This window comes from Pongo abelii, chromosome 6 (assembly GCF_028885655.2).
Source record: "Pongo abelii isolate AG06213 chromosome 6, NHGRI_mPonAbe1-v2.0_pri, whole genome shotgun sequence".
NCBI classification, from domain to species: domain Eukaryota; kingdom Metazoa; phylum Chordata; class Mammalia; order Primates; family Hominidae; genus Pongo; species Pongo abelii.
Window position 1 is genome coordinate 12264615 of NC_071991.2, and position 16392 is coordinate 12281006.

The 16392-nt window shown below is 54.7% G+C and overlaps 1 protein-coding gene across 9 annotated transcripts in view; it reads right to left on the bottom strand.

Moving 5' to 3' along the window:
* Positions 1–16392, bottom strand: part of DTX2 (deltex E3 ubiquitin ligase 2) — a 55663-nt gene that overhangs the window by 20037 nt on the left and 19234 nt on the right. For all 9 annotated transcript variants that reach the window (XM_024249716.3, XM_024249713.3, XM_024249717.3 and 6 more), the window contains 2 exons: positions 14088–14727; positions 4924–5024 (listed from right to left, as the gene is read on the bottom strand). In XM_024249716.3, the coding sequence (XP_024105484.2) occupies positions 4924–5024; positions 14088–14727 (741 nt within the window). The remainder of the gene's footprint in view (positions 1–4923; positions 5025–14087; positions 14728–16392) is intronic.

A 16392-nucleotide genomic window follows, 5' to 3' on the forward strand; every position in this document is an offset into this window, starting at 1 on the left:
TGCACGGGTGTGAGATCAGACACGCAGAGAGGGAGAGACATTAGAAGACTCATTCGGCATGTGACGCCAACAAACCCTGCTCAGGCCAAGGACGTGACACCATCAATGGCCACGGGGACCCACAGGTCTCCCTGGGGAATGTGGCCTCTGGGGGCTGCCAGGACTACCCAGGCCAGGAATCAGAGGGTGGGGCAGCCTGGCTCATGGTAGCCCTGGCCCCAGAGCCCACAGGTTTCTATAGGAGCAACAGACAAGCCCGTGCCCTCAGTGCGCAGGTGGGGACCGGGGCGGGACCCGTGACTTCAGGACAGCAGAGGGCGGAGGACGCCACTCCAGGAAGCCGCCCACGGCATGGGGTCTCCTGGGTGGGGCTGGCTCCAAGGGCTCAGCTTCCCCAGGAGGCCCTGGGCCCTCCTGGCTTGGGGTTACTAGTCCTGCATCCTCCACTGGGTGCTGTGTGTGTGCTCCATGCCCCTCCTGGCTCATCTGGGTGCCACGGCCTTCAGTGACAGCACTGGGGTGGATGGGCAGGAACGTGGCCTCTGGGCCTGCTCCCACACTGCAGCGTCCCCATCCTGTGAGGGTTGGGCTGCAGCAAAGCCCCAGGCTGTAGCTCTGGCGCCCTTGGGCAAGGGTGGGCCTGTGGCCAGCAGCTATGCTGAGACTGACCAGCCACTCTTTCCAGAGCTCACCACTGCCCGATGCCTGCAGGGAACCCAACACTTGTCCTGGGGGACTCTCCTCTGACACTGCTTCCTTCGTGCTCCCTGATGACCCAGCGCTTCCTGGGACACAGCGTGTCCTGCTGGACGAACCCATTCCTGCCACACCCTCGGCCTACACCGCTCTCCATAGTGCCAGCTCCCTGGTCCTCCCTGTCATCGGTCAGTCAGGTCAAAAGCACCTCCTCTCCAGAAAAAAGGGAAGCCCGGAGCTTCTTAGCCATCCCTTAAGGTGGATTCCAGGGTCTGCAGAACCTGGCTTAGGAGCTGGGCACATCCGGGTGCCGGGGAAGTTGGTAGAGATCCCAGTCCTCCTGGACCCCACTCCCCGTCCAGGAACAGACGGCGTGACTCAGGGGTGAGGGGCGGCCAGGCCAGCCACTGCGCCCCCACTAGAAGAACAAAGCTTCTCAACCCAGCACATGTGCCTGGCTGTGGGGACAGAAGCAGAGGCCAGCCACCAGCCTGGGCGGCAGAGCCGAGGCGGGCAGGGTGAGTTGCAGTGGCCGCTCAGCAGGAGACACCAAAGCGTGCATCAGAGGACAGAGGTTCGAGCCCGGGAGCGCAATGCCCCCCACATCCCAAGCTTGTTCCTGGGCTCAAATGCAGTTCCTGTGGGAACTGAATGTCGGGTGGAGAGAAGGACAAGCGGGCGCGGGTGGCAGAGAGATGGGAGAGGACAGGGACAGGTGCAGTTTTCCTCAAGAGAACCTGGTGCCTCTGCACTGCCCACGTCGTCTGGGAGGACCAAAGGCCAGGACACGTCTCCCTACCCAGGGTTCTCCGGCAACACTGCCTCGGTGGGCAGGCCTTCCCTGAACACTGCCTGATGGGGCCTGTCCCTCCAAGCCTCCCGTCCCGCCCTGCTGGACTCCTGCTTTGCACTCCCCTCTGTTTCTATGGACTGTCTTCCCTCAGCACGAGTTCCACAAGGTCCCACCCGCAGCTGCATCTCCAGCGCCCCGCCGGGGCAGTGCCTGGTCCCTAGGAGGCCTGCAGCCCTCTGTGTTTGCTGAGGAAGGAAGACATCCTTGGGCCGCCACCAGCCCCCAGGAGGCCGCATGAGTGACATACGTGTCCTTTTCAACACAGGACCCACTCCCCTGAATTCAAGTCACAAACACACAAGTTCCAACCCAGAAGCCTGGAGAGGAGGAGGGCTAGGGACAGCTCCCCAAACTCCTGACAGCCCCCAAATCACCTGAATAACTCAGAGGGCCACAGCCTTTTTCTCCACCCATCTGGGAGGATTCCCGCTGTCAGAGCCCCGAAGAGTGAAGCCCCCACTCACTGACTCTCACTTCAAATTTGCAGACACCCCTCCTTCTGACACCCAGGGCCAGAGCTGAGACTCTGACCTCCCCAGCCTGGGTTCGAGCCCAGTGCCAGCCCTCACCAGCTGAGCAATCCTGGGCAGGCTGCTGACACCCATCCCTGCCCCGGGCAGCAGTGTGAGCTGTGGATGGACTGCTGCTGTGACCAGGTGAGGGATGGAGACCCTGGCCCCAGCCTCACAGTCCCTGCCCGCCCCCCCCCATAGAGGGATTGGGCTATGCCACAGCCAGGGGAGCTGTCACCTGGAGGCACTGTCACCTGGAAGCAGTGCCTCCAACACCCAGTCCTTCCAAAGCATGACCTCCTGGTTATAAACCTCCCTGCAAAACCCTGTGTGCAAAGGCTCGTCTCCACAGCTGGGCATGGTATAATTCCTCAACCCACAAGCACACCAGGGTGACAGGACACTGCTCTCCAGCTCTGGCTCCGGGGTGCTGGCCAGGCTCCTCTCATTCCCTGCCCCCCTAGACAATGCTCCCCCAGTAGGTACCAACACTGGGCCTTGAATTGGGGGAGGCAGCAGTCTACACAGCCTCCAGGCTCTCCTATTTCCTTAGGCCTGAACCAGCTTCCCGAATCTGTTTCCCCACAAGTAAAATGGACGTTAAAATACCTGCTTTAGCTCCAGGATTGCTCTGAGAGCAACGGGGACAGAGAACAGGATGGACAATTTGGGACACAGCCTGGACAGGACCTTCAGCCTCAAGAGCAGAGGAAGGGGGCAGGTGCTAACTCCACACCCAGGACACTCAGATCTGTGTCATGACCTCAGAGGTTGCTCACTGTCAGGCCTGGCCACAAAGGCTCGCAAGAGCCCCAGAGCTGGAAGGAGCTGGGCCATGAGGAACCGTGTGGGGAACCCGTCTGTTTACCCGCAACCTGTCTCCAATGCCACCACGGCCGCACACGCGCACACGGTACACTGTGACTTCCCTATGGCGCCGCACAGTGACTTCAGTGGGCAGGGACTTTTGGCCAGTGTGTCTTGCTCATTCTGTCCCTCCTGCCCCCCCCCCCCCCGCCCCGGCTGCTCCTTCATTTTCTCTTCAGTCCCGCCCAAGGTCTCTGTGGCGCACACGCCCCCGTTCCACCCAAGACTGCTCTTCTGAGGCCACAGCCAAATCCCACTGCCCCGGAACAGCTCCACGGGCCACTCCACAGCCATCACCCCCTCCAGACCTCCCCCTAGACTCAGCAGCACCGAACTGTCATAGGCAAGAAGGCCCGGGGCTGTCTCAGCTCTGCCAAGGGCTGGCAGAGAATTTTTAAATTCTCCGAGCCTCAGTTTCCTCTAATGAAAATGGGAACAACAGCCCCCACCTCAGTGATTTAAGGATGAAATGAATTCACATACGCCAAGCCCCAGGCTGCTCCTCAGTCGTGACTGGCTGCGCTCCAGCAGGCCTCAGTCTACCCCCAATCCCCCCTCACAACCACCCGCCTGACGGCTCCTGCCTCTGAATGTTTCAAGCCAAACCTCCCCCTCCACTCCACCGCCTCGAAGCTGGTCAGGCCTTGGCTGGTGCCCCCAGGTCTGAGGTCAGGCTCTGCACCGGCCGCCCTGCCTCCAGGCCTGTCCCCTCTCAGCCACTACGACAGCGACTCCCCTAAAACACCAACTCATTATTGAATTCTGCCACATCACCCTGTGAACAACGATGGCGCCATCCGCCTCCTTACATACCTCGCACTTTCCAGAAGTTAGAAAATAACCTCAGCTGGGTGCGGCAGCTCATGACTGGAATCCCAGCGCTTTGGGAGGCCAAGGCATGAAGATGGCTTGAGCCTGGGAGTTCAAGACCAGCCTGGGCAACACAGTGAGACCCTGTCTCTACAAAAAATAAAAAACTTGCCTGGCATGGTGGCATGTGCCTGTAATCCCAGCTACTCAGGAGGCTGAGGCAGAAGGATCACTTCAGCCCAGGGGTTGGAAGCTGCAGTGAGCTATGACTACACCACTGCATACCAGCCTGGGGAACAGTGCAAGATCCTGTCTCTTATAACAAGAAAAAAAAAAAAAAAAAGGCCAGGCGCGGTGGCTCATGCCTGTAATCCCAGCACTTTGGGAGGCCAAGGCAGGTGGATCACTTGAGGTCAGGAGTTCAAGACCAGACTGGTCAACATGGCGAAACCCCATCTCTACTAAAAATACAAAAATTGCCCAGGCATGGTGGCATGCACCTGTAATCCCAGCTACTCGGGAGGCTGAGGCAGGAGAATTGCTTGAACCTGGGAGGCAGAGGTTGCAGTGAGCTGAGATCGCGCCACTGCACTCCAGCCTGGGCGAGAGAGACTCCGTCTCAAAAAAAGAAAAAAGAAAAAAAATCCTGCCACCTGTGGAGCTTCTGAAAACCCTGCTAGCCAGGCTGCTAAAACAGAATGGGTGTGGGGGCCAGCAGTAGGTATTTTTAAGGATCCTTAAGGTGAAAGGATTGCTTGAGCCCAGGAGTTCAAGACTTCAGTGAGCTGGGTTAGCGCCAATGCACTCCAGCCTGGGTGACAGAGCGAGACTCTTATCTCACAAAAAACCAAACTAAACGCAAAACAGTTCCAAGATGTAAGATGTATGGTTAGTACAGCAAAAGATCTGGTTGGACCCAAAAGGTGCCTCTTATTCAACATGTAAGAGTAACTACAGCCGAAATAGGACTATTAATGCAGGCCCCACGTCCCCAGAGAGCCAAAGGAGGGGCGCCTGGGCTCACTCTGGGGTGACACCATCACCAGAAAGAGGGACTGCTCCCCCAGGGAGCCCCTTTGGCTCTCCCTGAGGATCCAGAGGGTGACAAGGCCCCACATCACAATTTCCTCCCCACCGAGTCCCGCGGGGCACAGACTGCTCTGCAGCCCGAGGGCAGGAACCTACCTGCGAGCGCCTGCTGGACTCTGCTGGGCTTTGGCATCTGCACGGGCACAGTGGCAGGGATGCTCCCCGGGCTGCTCGAGGGACCGCTGGGGAGGGAGGCACTGGGGGAGAAAAGAGCAGAGCTTACGGCGCGCCGCTGACTTATTGGAAACGAAAGCTGGAGAAACACTGCGTCATAGCCAACTGGGAGTCACTGAGGCACCTTCACACTTTCACGCTCCTTGGGTGCCTGTGTGGAGGCCTTTGGTTTTGTTTTCCTGGGCAATTCAGAGAGACTCAGGAGGGGTGTGGTGGCTCACACCTGTAATCCCAGCACTTTGGGAGGATGAGGTGGGAGGATAACTTGAGGCCAGGAGTTTGAGACCAGCCTGGGCAACATAGTGAGACTTCATCTCCAAAAAAAATTTTAAAAGTCTGCCAAGTGTGGTGGTGCACACCTGTACTTGGGAGGCTGAAGCAGGAGGATGGCTTGAACCCAGGAGGTTGAGGTTGCAGTGAGCCATGATCACGTCACTGCAGTCCAGCCTGGGCGACAGAGTGAGACCCTGTCTCAAAAAAAAAAAAAAGACTCCTAAAACAATCATTTCATACCTGTTGTGAATAAAGAAAAGAAAAAGAAAAAAAAAGGTATTTTACACTCACTAGTGTCATCAAAATGCAGGCTTTCAGGCCAGGCGTGGTGGCTCACGCCTGTAATCCCAGCACTTTGGGAGGCCGAGGCAGTTGGATCACAAGGTCAGGAGATTGATACCATCCTAACGCGGTGAAACCCCATCTCTACTAAAAATACAAAAAATTAGCTGGGCATGCTGGCACACACCTGTAGTCCCAGCTATTTGGTAGGCTGAGGCAGGAGAACCACTTGAACCCAGGAGGTGGAGGTTGCTGAGATCGTGGCACTGCACTCCAACCTGGGCAACAGAGCAAGACTCTGTCTCAAAAAAAAAAAAAAAAAAAAAAATGGCCGGGTGCAGTGGCTCACGCCTGTAATCTCAGCACTTTGGGAGGCCAAGGTGGGTGGATCGCAAGGTCAGGAGTTCAAGACCAGCCTGGCCAAGATGGCAAAATCCCGTCTCTACTAAAACTACGAAAATTAGCCAGGCGTGGTGGCAGGCGCCTGTAATCCCAGCTACTTAGGAGGCTGAGGCAGGAGAATTGCTTGAACCTCGGGCAGCAGAGGTTGCAGTGAGCCGAGATTGCACCACTGCACCCCAGCCTGGGCGACAGAGAGAAACTCTGTCTCAAAAAAAAAACAAAAAACAAAAAACAAGCAGGTTCTCATAGCACCTGTTTAGAGGAGAAAAAACCTGGCAGAAACCACTTTAGCAAATGATCATGACCTTCATCACCAGTAAAAGACAAGTCAGTATCATAAACCCCATGATAGGACGCTCTGGGAGGGATGCAACACCATTTTGGGGGGATTTAATGTCAAAAATGCATTATCTAGCCTGGGCAACAATCAAGACCCCATCTCTAAAAAATAAAAAACTAGCCAGGTGTGGTGGCATGCACCTGTGGTCCCAGCTACTTGAGAGGCTGAGGCAGGAGGATCACTTGAGCCTGGGAGTTCAAGGCTGCAGTGAGCACTGTACTCCAGCCCAGGCTGGAGACTCTGTCAAAAAAGAAATAATAAAGGGCATTATCTTTGTCCAAACATGGGAAAACAAGACAAACTCAAATTAAGGGACATTCAACAAAGCACCTCTTTGAAAGTAACAAGGTTATGAAAGATAAAGACTGACAAACTGTTCCAGCCCAGAGGAAGATGGGGAGAATAAGAACTGAAAGCGAAGTGGGACCCTGGATTGGATCCTGGGACAGAAAGAGGACAGTAGTGGGAAACTGGTGAAAAATCAAGGAAAAAAAAAAAAAAAAACTTTAGTTAAGAGTATTATACCAGCGGTAATTTTCTTTTTTGGGGGGTGAGGGGACGGAGTCTCGCTCTGTTGCCAGGCTAGAGTGCAGTGGTGTGATCTTGGCTCACTGCAACCTCTGCCTCCCAGGTTCAAGCGATTATCCTGCCTCAGCCTCCTGAGTAGCTGGGACTACAGGTGCATGCCACCATAATTGGCTAATTTATGTATTTTTAGTAGAGACGGGGTTTCACCATGTTGCCCAGGATGGTCTTGATCTCTTGACCTCGTGATCCGCCTGCCTTGGCCTCCCAAAGTGCTGGGATTACAGGAGTGAGCCACCGTGCCCAGCCAACCAGTGGTAATTTTCTGGTTCTGACAACTGAACCATGGTTATGAAAGATGTTAATGTCAGAAGCCAGATGACGGCGATATGGAAACTCAACTATTTTTGTTAACTTTTCTGGAAACCTAATTACCATAAAATAAAGGTTCTTCTTTTTTTTTTTTTAATATGAGGGTTTTGTTCCCTACAATGATTATGTTCAAGTCACTCATTTGGTCTTTAGATTTATTTTTTTTTTTTGAGACAGAGTCTCGCTCTGTGGCCCAGGCTGGATGGAGTGCAGTGGCGTGATCTTGGCTCGCTACAACATCTGCCTCCCAGGTTCAAGCAATTCTCGTGCCTCAGCCTCCCAAGTAGCTGGGATTACAGGCATGAGCCACCACACCCTGCTAATTTTTGTATTTTTAGTAGAAACACGGGTTTCACCATGTTGGCCAGGCTGGTTTCAAACTCCTGACCTCAGGTGATCTGCCCATTTCAGCCTCCCAAAGTGCCGGGATTACAGGCATGAGGCACCATACCTGGCCACTCATTTGGTCTTAAGTCATCATATTTCTTTTTTTTAGAGGTAGGGTCACGCCGGTAGAGTGACACAGCGGAAGCATGCTGGGCCCATAGAGTTGGGGTCTTGCTCTGTTGCCCAGGCTGGAGGGCAATGGTGTGATCATAGCTCACTGCAGCCTCCACCTCCCAGGCTCAAGTGATCCTCCTGCCTCACTCTCCTGAGTAGCTGGGACTACAGGTGAGCACCACCACACCTGGCTAATTTTATATATAGAGAGAGAGACAGAATCTTGCTATGTTGTCCAGGCTGGTCTGAAACTCCTGGTTTCAAGAGATCCTCCCACCTTGGCCTCCGAAAGCACTGGGATTATGGGCATGAGCCACCGTGCATGGCCTGTTTGTTTGTTGACTGTTCTCAAACAGTATTGCCTCTGTGGCCGTGCTAAGCAAAGAGCAGCTTCTTGCTCTCCTTGCCTACTCCCGATCCAAAGGCAAGGCTGGTAGTGGATCTGGGGGCCCTGATAATGCTAAGAAGGGCAGGGAGTCTGGACACCTGGGTCAAGGTCCTGGCTCTACTGAACACTCAGTTTCATTCATTTGGAGCAAGCCCCTCCCCTTCCTCAGCCGGTTTCAGCTCTTCCCCCTACTTTTTTTTTTTCTCGGAGTCTCACTGTCGCCCAGGCTGGAGTGCAGTGGCGTGATCTCGGCTCACTGCAAGCTCTCTGCCTCCCAGGCTCAAGCAATTCTCCTGCCTCAGCCTCCTGAGTAGCTGGGATTACAGGCGCCTGCCACCACGCCCTGCTAATCTTTGTATTTTTAGTAGAGACGGGGTTTCACCATATTGGCCAGGCTGGTCTTGAACTCCTGAACTCAAGTGATCCACCCACCTCGGCCTCCCAAAGTGCTGGGATTACAGGTGTGAGCCACCCTGCCCAGCCCTCTTTTCTTTTTTTTAAAGGAAAGCGGATCATCTCTGATGGTCTCTGCAACTCTAAGGTTCCATAAGTGAAGGCATTCAGGACCCTCTAGGGCAGCACTGAGCTCAAGCCCGTAGTTGGAGCCCAGAAAGCTGAAGTTTGGCACTGCAAGTCTACAAAACAAATGGGCTATGCAGCAGGCTAGGCAGCACTGGCCCAGAGGGGCTCTAAGCCCATGGGGCGCCCCCCTCCGCCCCACCCCCACCAGAGATGGGGTCCCTGGCTGCTCCATCCCACAGAAAAATCCCAGGAAGTGAGGTCTTCCTTCACCAGGGAGAGGCACATATCTGAACGAGAAGGCTTGCTTCCGTTCTAACAAGAACGAATGAGAAGTCCTTACATATCTGAACGAGAAGGCTTGCTTCCGTTCTAACAAGAACGAATGAGAAGTCCTTGCTTCCAAGGACTAGAGGAAAAGCAGAAGCACAGCGAGGCTTCCAATGGGCGGCTCACCCTGCGAATGGAGAGCAGGAACCAGGAGAATGTTCTGTAGAAAGCTCTAAAAATGTCACCACTTCCCCCATATAATCACAGTTCCTCCCCAGTGTGTGTCCCTGCTGTGACCTCTAGGAACGGAACTGTACAAGGATCCAGAGGTTCCCAAGATAGGGGCCCCTAGGGGTGGACGTAACCTCAGAGGTTATCAATCACCCTCACCATCCTCAGAGGGCTCGGACCTGCAGAACGTTCCCAGATGGGGGCACCAACTGCCCCCTGAAGTGTCCTTCTCTGAGAAGTCCCTATAGTCACGGCCTCAGGCACCCTCCTCCTCTCCCCAACTCCTGGTCCACCTATTAGGCCCTCCCTGGCTTTCCTGTCTGTGACCATCTCCAGGAGATCCCAGACAGAGTGGGAAAAGTGAGACATGAGGACTCCGAGTCTTCTATGCAGGGCGAGGGGCAAAGCCAGGAGGCCGGAGAGAAAAGAGATCCAAAGCCCCTCTCCAAGTCCACACACTCTGGGATTGGGGCTGGCAGCCAGTCCCATGAGCTGCAGAGGCTGGAGACGATGCTAGAGGCGTATGCTCCCGCTCAAAGTCGTGTGTGCTGGGCATGGCAAGTCCCCTTCCCGAGCCTCAATTCCTCTACCTATGAGGATGATTCCCAAAGGCCGCCAGGGCAGTGGTGAGACCCAGGACAAATATCCATGGGGTCCAGGTCTTGGAGGAGCAAAGGGAGGTGAAGCCAGGCCTTAAGGGCCACCAGGCACTTTCCTGTAGGGCCCTAACTACATCCTGAAAACCACAGCAACAATAGAGCAGAAGGCAACCTCAGAAACCGACCAGCTCAAAAGAAGAAGAGGCAGGGCACGGTGGCTCACACTTGTAATCCCAGTGCTTTGGGAGGCCAAGAGTTTGGGACCAGCCTGGGCAATATAGTGAGACCTGTCTCTACAAAAAAATTAAAAAATTAGCTGGGCACAGTGGCACAAGCCTGTAGTCCTGGCCACTCAGGAGGCTGAGGCAGGAGGATCCCTTGAGCCCAGGAGTTTGAGGCTGCAGTGAGCCACGATCATGCCACTTCACTCTAGCCAGGGTGACAGAGTGAGACCCTGTCTCTTAAAACAAAACAAAACAAAACACAAAGAAAAAGAAAAGAAAGAAGGAAAAAATAAAGAGAGAAGAAAAGAGACCCAGGGCCTATCATAAGTCAGGAGCAAGGCTCCATCTGGGCCCCATGACTCCAATCCCACAAGCCAAAAGACAGGTGGCAGCAGGAGGAAGAGGAAGTGAGTTCTTTTAGAGGCAAGGGCAAAAGCAGTAGCAGCAGCAGCCCACCACAACAGAAAGCCACCAAGAGCTGAGCACTGTTTTGTAGGGCCACTGAGCCATTCAGCACAGAGCAAAACGCCCACAGGCTTCACCTCGCTGAGCTGTGACAGACTGCTGGTCATAACCACCACCCCAAGCCATGCGAATGCTAAGCAGTGTCACACCCTCTCCATTAAGGGAGACAAGAGCATGCATGACACATTTAGGAAAGATTTCCATCCAACATCATTAAAACACAAGTTTTGATGCTTAAAGGGATTAACTTTAGCTACCAGGAAATCTACTGCCACGCAGCAGCTCAGCCCCAGATGACACGCTTTCTTGTATCACGGCCTGTTCCCAGGGGGCACGTGGAAGCTGTGCACATGAGTTCCAGGAAATTTTTCGATTTCACACGCTCACATGGTATTTCCAGTGGCTGCCAGTAAAAAGTCGGTTCTCGGGCTTCCCCAGGCCATGGCGCTGGTTCTAGACGGGCCCGCCTGCCCTGCCTGCCTCCTCACATCCAAGATAACTTTCACCTGATGCTGCTGACACGCACTTGGCTGTGAGAACCTTGCCGCCTGCTAGGTTAAGAGGTCAGGTATTTACTAAGCCCCGTCTGGCTCTATACCCATCAGAGGAGGGTTAACTGCAGGGGGCCTCACTACAAATCAGGCAGGGGAAAAGCCTGTTTTTCAGCGTGTAGATAGGCTCGTGCAGGTGAATTACACCTCTCCCAGCTCCAAGAAAACCAAACGAATCAGGATGCACCTACACCTACCCCAGGAGGCACGCCACTTTGAGGCTCTTTCCACTAACAGAGCCTGCTGGCCCGGTTCCCTCCTGACTTACAATGTGGGGCAAGCCACAGCATGCCCAGCCCAGCACCAAGGGAAGACAGACTGGCCCATCCACCTTCTTTTCTGTAACTTGCCTGGCCCACACCGGTAGGACCCACATCAGCACTTCTGGGGACCCTCAGGCCGGGGACGGGGACCCCAGAGACATACTGGGAGAAACGTAAATGGTTTAGGAAAGACCAACGGGGCTCAATACCAGGAGAAAGGAACAAAGCCACATTAAGTGACTTAACTCCAGAATCCCAGCTCTAGCACTATCTAGAAATTTGCCTCAAAATAATTCCTAAGAACTTAAGAAGCTCCAGGAGGCTGGGTGGAACAGAGCTGACAGAAGTCCCAGCACCTCTAAGAACCCTCCTAGGGCGGCAGATAGGGCACACTGTTCTCTGAAACAGGCTGACCCAGATACTCAGGGAGGGAAGTTGGGGGAGCACGTCCCTGAGCCTGGCTTGCCTATGTCTATGTCCTCAGACAGCCCCGATGACACCTTCCTGTACTCCCAACTCCCAGAAAGATCTCAGATGCACGTGTCCCAACTCCTGGCAGAAGATGCCCAGGAAAACTCTGACTCACCCAAGACCCATCACCCTCCTGTCTACTGGCCTCCTCCTAGCACATCCCTCAAGAGGCCTTTTGGGCCAGGTGTGGTGGCTCATGCCTATAATCTCAGCACTTTGGAAGGCTGGGGCAAGAGGATTGCTTGAGGCCAGGAATTCAAGACCACCCTGGACAACATGGCAAGACCTTGCCTCTACGTAAAACTGAAAAATTAGCTGGGTGTGGTGGTGTACACCTGTGGTCCCAGCTACTCAGGAGGCTGAGGCAGGAGGATCACTTGAGCACAGGAGTTCAAGCCTGCAGTGAACCATGATTGCACCACTGTACGCTAGCCTGGGTGACAGAGCAAAACCCTGTCTTTAAAAATAGTAATAAAATAAAATTAAAATATATTAAAAGAGCCCCCTGCCTTCCCGGGAATGTCAATAACTCCCCATGTGCCCCAGATAGCCCACTCTTGGAGTCTGGGCTGAATCCCAGCTCTGCCACTTGCTGGCTGTGTCGCCAACCTCATGGGCCTGGATGTGCTCTCCCGTAAGCGAAGAACACTGCTCAGCCTGAGAGCATCGTGGGACGAGTGAAGTCACTCATGCAGCCTGCTCAGGAGGGCCTGGTACATGACACGAACCAATGAGTGGGAGGCGCTGTCACTGTGTCCTATACAAGCTGGCAGGGTCCTCGGAAACCCAGTCTGAACAAATACTAGAGGTCCAAGAAGCTGCCAAGGAGGTCTCAACCACCCTGTGAAGTTTCAGCCCTTGACGTGGGTGCGGTGGGCAGGGGTGGGCCAGTGAGCAGGGAGGCAGCAGGATGCTGACCAGGGCCAGTGCAGAGAAAGGAGATGATCTCCTCCCTGGGACCAGGGTGGCCCCCGGCCCACCCACTCCCTCACCACCCGCACCAGGGCACTCTCAGAAAGCCCTGTCCTAGCTACCACTCTGAATTCTCAAAATGTGCTCCAAGCCCAACATTCTCAATAATGAATGGCGAAGCCCCAAGTCAGCCAGACAGTCAGAGGGCTACGGCCAGCCCAGAGCATTCACCTTGGCCAAATCCAGTGAAATCCTAGGGGGGGTTCCTCATTTTATCTTTTTTATTTTTTTCCCCCGAGATGGAGTTTCGCTCTTTGTTGCCCAGGCTGGAGCACAGTGGCACGATCTTGGCTCACTGCAACCTCCACCTCCTGGGTTCAAGGGATTCTTTTGCCTCAGCCTTCCAAGTAGCTGGGATTACAGGCACTGGCCACCATGCCTGGCTAATTTTTGTATTTTTAGTAGAGATGGGGTTTCACCATGTTGGCTAGGCTGGTCTCGAACTCCTGACCTCAGGTGATCCGCCCACCTCAGTCTCCCAAAGTGCTGGAACTACAGGCGTGAGCCACTGGGCCCAGCTTTAAGACAGGGTCTCGCTCTGTCACCTAGGGGGCTGAAGTGCAGTGGCGCGATCACAGATCACTGCTGCCTTGACCTCCTGGGCTCCAGCGATCCTCCTGCCTCAGTCTCCTGAGTAGCTGGGATTACAGGTGTGCACCACCATGCCTGGCTAATTAAAAATTTTTTGTGTGTGGAGATGGGGTCTCGCTATGTTGCTCCGGCTGGTCTCTGACTGCTGGCTTCAAATGATCTTCCTGCCTTGGCCTCCCAAAGTGCTGGGATTAAAGGTGTCAGCCTCTGTGCCTGACCAATCTCCTCATTTTAATTGCCACCCGCTCTGTCTGCACTGGGCCCGTGGTATCATTCTCTCTCTCTCAAGGAGCTGAGCGCTCTACCAGGCACTCTGGGCTGGGCTGCATCAGCACGGGGGCCAGGTCACCCGTGCCACCTGCAGCCACTGCCACGTGCTCCACATTCTGCCCTCCCTCACACCGTGCTGATAGCCCTTTGCACTAGACTGGGGCTCAGGGGTAAGGGCTGATACTCTGGTCTCTGGGTCTTTAGTGCCTGGCACAAGGCGGGAGTCAGTGTACAGGCAGTGACCCGGTGTTCTCGGGCACAATGCTCGCCGTGCAGCCCGCAAGCACAGGCCACAGGCCTTTAACTCTGCTCCATGTGGAGGCCCTTAATCATCGTGAGTGAAAGGACTGTAGATTCTAACCCGTGTGGTGACTGCCAGGACTCGGGTACAAGGGGTCAGGTAGGCTCTGGATGGCCACGGCACCTCGGCACCCACATGGCACATGCAAATGAGATGCCACAGCAGGGACCACCTAGGGGGCAGGAGCCGTGTCTGCAGGAATTGGGGTGAGTCTTCCCGGCTAAGTAAGAGCAGAAACACAGGGCAGACAAAACGAGCAGCCGTTGACCACGATACCTGACTGCGCCGGAGGTGGAGGATCCTGGGGGCAGATGCTGCGGTCCCAGGTGGGAGAGGCTGGAGCGGTAGAGGGGCTGGCTCCCCAGGGAGGGAGCAGCTGCGCCCCAGGGGTTGGTGGTGTTCAGCCTGGGCGCAGACCGGGCCCCGGAGAGTGAGGGTTTGTTGTACGGTGCAAAGGCCTGGTGGGTCCCAAACACAAAAGCGGTCCTGTGTGGGGGGTGCTGGGGGGCGGGGTATGCAGGGAGGCTGGTCATGGAGTGGCGGTAGCGGCCTGACACGGGGCCAGTTCCGCTGCCGCTGAGGCACTGGTGGCAAGAGCAGGCGACGCCTGTGTGGCCCGGCGGAGCGATGATGGTGGTCACCGGGTAAGGCGGCCCTGCTTGGCGCCGCACGCTGCGGCAGAAGCTGGAAGTCTTGTTGGTCTGTGTATGGGTGGCGTAGTTGACAGTGTAGTTGTATCCCAGGGGGGCCAAGTCCACAAGCTGGTTGCCCCTGGCCACCTGCTGCTCCAGATAGTCACAGACGCTGGCTTCATAGGCGGTCCAGGAGCCATCGTCGCTCAGCCACTCCCAGATGACACCTCGGCCAGGGGCTGAGTGCTGGGGGAACAGGTGTCTCCGCACAGCCCGCATGGTGCCTGTTTTCAAAGGAAAACAAAAGGTTAGTCTGCTAGCGTCCCCAAGATACAGGGAACGTTCAAATTCTTTTTTCAACCACCAAAATAAACAAATAGGAACACAGTAGGTACACAGTCATGCTGCTATTTGTTTATTTATTTATTTCTAAAGGCAGGGTACCCCTTTGTCGCCCAGGCTGCAGTGCAGTGATGTGATCATAGTTCACTGCCACCCTGACCTCCTGGGCTCAAGCGATCCTCCTGCCTTAGCCTCCTAAATAACTGGGACTACAGGCACATGACACCACACCCAGCTAACTTCAAATCGACCTCTATAACACCTGCCACTTTCAGTCCCCGATTAACACTTCCTGCTCTCTGCCAAATATGCAATTTCCGTGTTATTATTTATCCTGTCTGCTATCTTACTCAGTTGACTTCACACACTGTGAAGGCAACGACTTGGGAGCTGACTGACAGCCACAGTTTTCACAGACTCTATGACACTCCTGGAAACACATAGTTTCCAGGGCTGGGCGTGACGGCTCAAGCCTGTAATCCCAACACTTTTGGAGGCTAAGGCAGGAGGATCACTTGAGCTCAGGAGTTGAAGACCAGCCTGGGCAACACAGGGAGATGGAGACCCAGTCTCTACAAAAAACAAACAAACAAACAAAAATGAAAAAAAACCCATACTTTTAAAAATAAAACTAAAATTAAAATTGAAAAAAAAAAAGGAAAAACCTGTTTCTCAAGTCTCCTCACTGGTGACACTGTGGGCCAATAACTCTTTATTGCAGGGCCAGCCCGGTGTGCTACAGGATGGCGAGCAGCATCCCTGGCTTCCACCCACCAGATGCCAGGAGCACCCCCACCTCCCACCCACTCAGCTGTGACAACCAACAATGTCTCCAAACATTGTCAGATGGCCCTGGGGACAAAATCACCCCCAGTGACAACCACCAGATTAAAGGAAGGGATGGCTCTGAGAGGAAACTGGTGCCTCATTCTCAATAATACTGATCAAAACACACTGCAAGTCCAGGCGCGGTGGCTCACGCCTGTAATCCCAGCACTTTGGGAGGCCGAGGCAGGCAGATCACCTGAGGTCAGGAGCTCGAGACCAGCCTGGCCAACGTGGCAAAACCCTGTCTCTACTAAAAATACAAAAATTAGCCAGGTGTGGTGGTGGGTGCCTATAATCCCAGCTACTTGGGAGGCTGAGGCAGGAGAATCGCTTGAACCCAGGAGGCAGGGGTTGCAGTGAGCCGAGATCGCGCCACTGCACTCCAGCCGGGGCAACAGAGCCAGACTCCATCTCAAAAAAAAAAAAAAAAAAATAGATCAAAACACATCGCAGACCAAAAAGCAGAAACGCACACATGCAGAGGGGCGCAGTTGCCTGCCCAGGGCACAGTTCCCTCCCAGGGCACACAGCCACTGAGTGGTGGGGCAGGGCCCTCTGAACTCCTATGACGTACCACCTCCATGCCGGCCTGCCGGCCAAAGGGACCCTCCAACCTCTGCGGTCGGGACAGGCATTTCTACTTTGCAAGACAAGGGGAAGGGCCTCCCACAGTGCCTCTCCACTGTGAGCTGCACTCAACCTATGTGGATGTTCCCACTCACTGCACCCACCCACCACCACGTGTGCTGCAGGGAGAGAGCAGAAGCTCTGTAAGTCAC